Source organism: Carex rostrata, chromosome 26, assembly GCF_964058835.1.
Source record: "Carex rostrata chromosome 26, lpCarRost1.2, whole genome shotgun sequence".
NCBI classification, from domain to species: Eukaryota; Viridiplantae; Streptophyta; class Magnoliopsida; order Poales; family Cyperaceae; genus Carex; species Carex rostrata.
Genome location: NC_135943.1, coordinates 3,252,039 through 3,255,656, shown reverse-complemented (window position 1 = coordinate 3,255,656; position 3,618 = coordinate 3,252,039). Strand labels below are relative to the sequence as shown.

General features: G+C 35.3%; 1 protein-coding gene across 1 annotated transcript; it reads left to right on the top strand.

Moving 5' to 3' along the window:
* The first annotated feature begins 1,165 nt into the window (after positions 1–1,165).
* LOC144544086 (F-box protein At4g22280-like) lies at positions 1,166–3,282 on the top strand. The gene is made up of 3 exons (XM_078292504.1): positions 1,166–2,116; positions 2,624–2,776; positions 3,064–3,282. The coding sequence occupies exons 1-3, from the start codon at positions 1,166–1,168 to the stop codon at positions 3,280–3,282; spliced, it is 1,323 nt and encodes a 440-aa protein (XP_078148630.1).
* The last annotated feature ends 336 nt before the right edge of the window (positions 3,283–3,618 follow it).

Sequence of the window (3,618 nt, the reverse complement as noted above, 5' to 3'; positions counted from 1 at the left end):
AAGTTATGCGGTAATAGAAGCCTACGGATGCTGAAATTTTTAAAAATATCCGTCTAAAAAATGATAAACTAAAAAACCACTCAATTCTGAAAATTTTCATATTTAACACGTCCGTAACGTAAAATTACAAACAATTACGTTGCGCACACAACTTTTACAAAAAAAACTCGAATAAAGCTGCTGCCGTCGAAGGGAATTAAAAACTGTGGGCCCCAAAAATTTTCTGTCCAATCAGGTAGTGTTGAAAAACCAATTTTGGTGAAAATAGCTGGGAAAAAAAAAGTAATTGTAGAGTTGTGGATATTCAGTTTCTGTTTGCAATTTCACGTTGCGAACGTACTAAATATGAAATTTCTCAGATTTTGTGATAGGAGTATTTTTAAAAATTTCGGCTACGAGTGTCAAAAAAAAAAAAAAAAAAAAAATCATCAGTCGTGCTGCACGTGGACGGTTCGTTTGTATCCGCCACAGAGAATCCGAAACAAAGTTATTAATTTTCTTCAAATACCTATATGCAAAACGGTCAACATTTCTGGCTAAGATGAAAAAGAAGGGGCGGTCAACACTATTAGAGTAGAACTGGCCACCTCGAAAATTTATCTCATTAATTCGCAAGTTCACTGTACATTCGTGCCTTTTCCACTTCCCTCTTCACAGTTCACACCTCGTTTCTTACTCCCAGACTTATATAAAAGAAACTCTTGTAACCGAGATAATTTTAAGCTTGGAGATTTCGACATTTTTAGGAGATATTAGAGGTAGATCTCTCAATACCATCTCTTTATTGTTGTTTTAGATTATTCAACGAAAAAGGTTTGATAGAAGGATCAGTTATTATATCTTTTTATTTTTATAAAAAAAAAATTCATCCTTGATAGAGCAAGCTAGTTTTTAAGATGACCCAATAATAAAAAAAATATATAGGTTTTGAGTTGGTTAGTTGGGGTTATTGTAGCCAGACAACTGTGGGTTTTAGGCGTTTTTTTTGTTCTTTTCTTTTGATCGAGATGTGGTTTATCTTGTCTACCAAAAACCATTACTTAGTAGTGAAGTGAAACAGGACAAGTCCAGTACTGTAACTTACAGCGGCCTTTGTTATTTCTCTATTTCAACAGAGTATTCTTGCATGTCAGGTGTTTGAGGAAATGATTTTTTAAGGGGGGCAATGGAGAAAACGAACTGTGGAGAAACCAATGATATCATTGACAGGATTACCACCCTGCCTGATGTTGTTCAAGCTCACATCCTCTCCTTCCTCTGTACTAAGGAAGCTGTGGGGACATGTGTGTTGTCCAAAGGATGGAAGAGCACGTGGGCCGGTGTGCCAGGTCTAGACATAAACTTAAAAGAGTTCAGGGGGCGTACTTACGAAGAGAGGGTGGCCAAGTTCGAGCGATTTGTTAAAGGTGTGTTGCAAAACAGAGAACCGTCAAACATCGAGCAATTGAAACTTGTTTGGTCTACAGAAGGTTGTGCTTCTTACAATTCTGGAGCTCTTCAGCGCAATATCTTGCAAGCCATTAAGTTCAAACCTCGAGTGTTATCACTTTCTGTTTGTAAGCAAACACTCTTCAATTTTGATACTGATCCAATTTTCACATGTGCATCACTGCATGATGTTGTGTTGGAGCAAAATTTGGTAAAAAGTTATGTCGAAATTTCACCCCACTCAGTCCACATCCCGTGCCTCAAAAAATTACATCTTACTCGTATAATAGTGAATGCTAATATTGTGGATAAGATTTTCTATGGTTGTCCCATCCTTGATGAATTTCTTCTCCATGATTGTATTTTGAATTTCAACAAGATTTCTTCTGGCAAATTGAAGAAGTTGGTTATTCTTGATTGTTGTCTGGAACAGTCTTTGAAGATTTATACTCCTTTCCTTCTTCAATTGGAGGTCAGGGGTTGTTGCCGAGACATATTATCATTGTCATGGATAAACATGGTACCCATAACATTTTCATGGGAAACTATGCCATCTCTAATTAATGCAAGGATTCAATTTCCTGCTTTGTATTATTCTGATGAGTTAGCTGATGTTGGGTCCAAGCTCCTCACCAGTCTTTCAAATATAACAACCCTGGATCTTCAATTACGCGATTCTCAGCTTAGGGTACTTCTAATTTTTCTAACACTTTCTTAGTCATAGTTAATAGTTTATATTTAACTGATTGTTGAATAAATTATGGATCTGTTAGGACCAAAAATTATAATTTGAGGCAGAATCTATTTTTGGGACCGTGTTATGCATATTGCATTTCAATTTTTCATACATTAATGAAGGAATGTTTGGTTTTAGTACTGTCATTGCAAAATAAACTGTTTTTTCATAACCAAATGGAAAACTAAAGTTATGTCTATTTATTTTGCTTATGGCTTTGTTTTTCAACAAATGGTCCATGCTATTATGTTTTGCATTTTGATTTGTTTCCCAGCATCAAGAGAACCGCAGAATATTAAGTTTGTTATGTTTCAAAATTTTCAATGATTTAAAAGGTTACAAAAATTTATAGATATATAGTTGGAATTAATGTTTCTCCACTTGTCTTAGTTCTGAATTAGGTTTTCAAATCAGTTCCTTAATAGAAAATTGAATTGTTGTTGCTATGTTTGTACGAAGGAATTGCTTGAGAAAGAAGTTCCTAATTTCCCAATTTTCAACAACTTGAAGACATTGATACTCGGTGGTTGGTGTATGAGTAGTGACTTTGAGTTGGTTGTTTATTTCCTCCGTTCGCCAAATCTACAGAGTCTCACGTTATGCAATTACGAGGTAGTCCCTGTTGCATGTATATACACAGGCACACACATGCACACATAACTGCACAGAACCATACATCCACACACATACACATGGCCACACGTACTCTCCAAGTATATTATAATTCTTTTCAGAGGTAAAGAATAAAGACAGCTGATAGCAATACAGAGTTCAAGGTTAAAAATATGGTAAAAAGATATGTCCATAAATACCTTTCACCAGGGTTCCTTAACGAATCACACGTATAATTATAAGAAATCTACATTATTTGAGACCTGTTTCTAACTTTCTATGGTTAGGATTCACTAAAATTGTTGGAATGGTCCGGAGATGAGTCAAGCGAGGAGGAAGCAACAGGTGCTTTATTCCAGCGGGAGCAGCTTGAGATCGTGAAGATTAAAAAGGTTAATGACTGGTGGTCAATTGATGGTTACCATGAGCCTGAATATACTGATCGGCTGGTCAACAAATTGCATGCCCATGTGAAGACCATTGGAAAAATTATAATAACAGATTAATGATCTTCCATTTTTTATGGTAGTTTTCGAAGGTTTATGTTGATTATCTGCCTTTCTTGTTTGTAGTTTAATTTGTTGTTGTTTTGGATGCAGATGCTATCTCTTGGTACAGTTGGTGACTTAATTTATGTTTCGTATTTCCAGTGCTTTTGTAAAGTTATCAGTAAATACCGGATACTTCCAACTGAATATTTAAACTTTTACATCCCTGGAGTAGTTTATGAAATTTACTTCAGATTTGAGCTTCGAAGGATGAATAAGAACGAAGCTTTTACATCTCTAATAAAAATGTCATACTAGTTTGTGAACATGTAATTTATGTCTGGCCATGTTTTT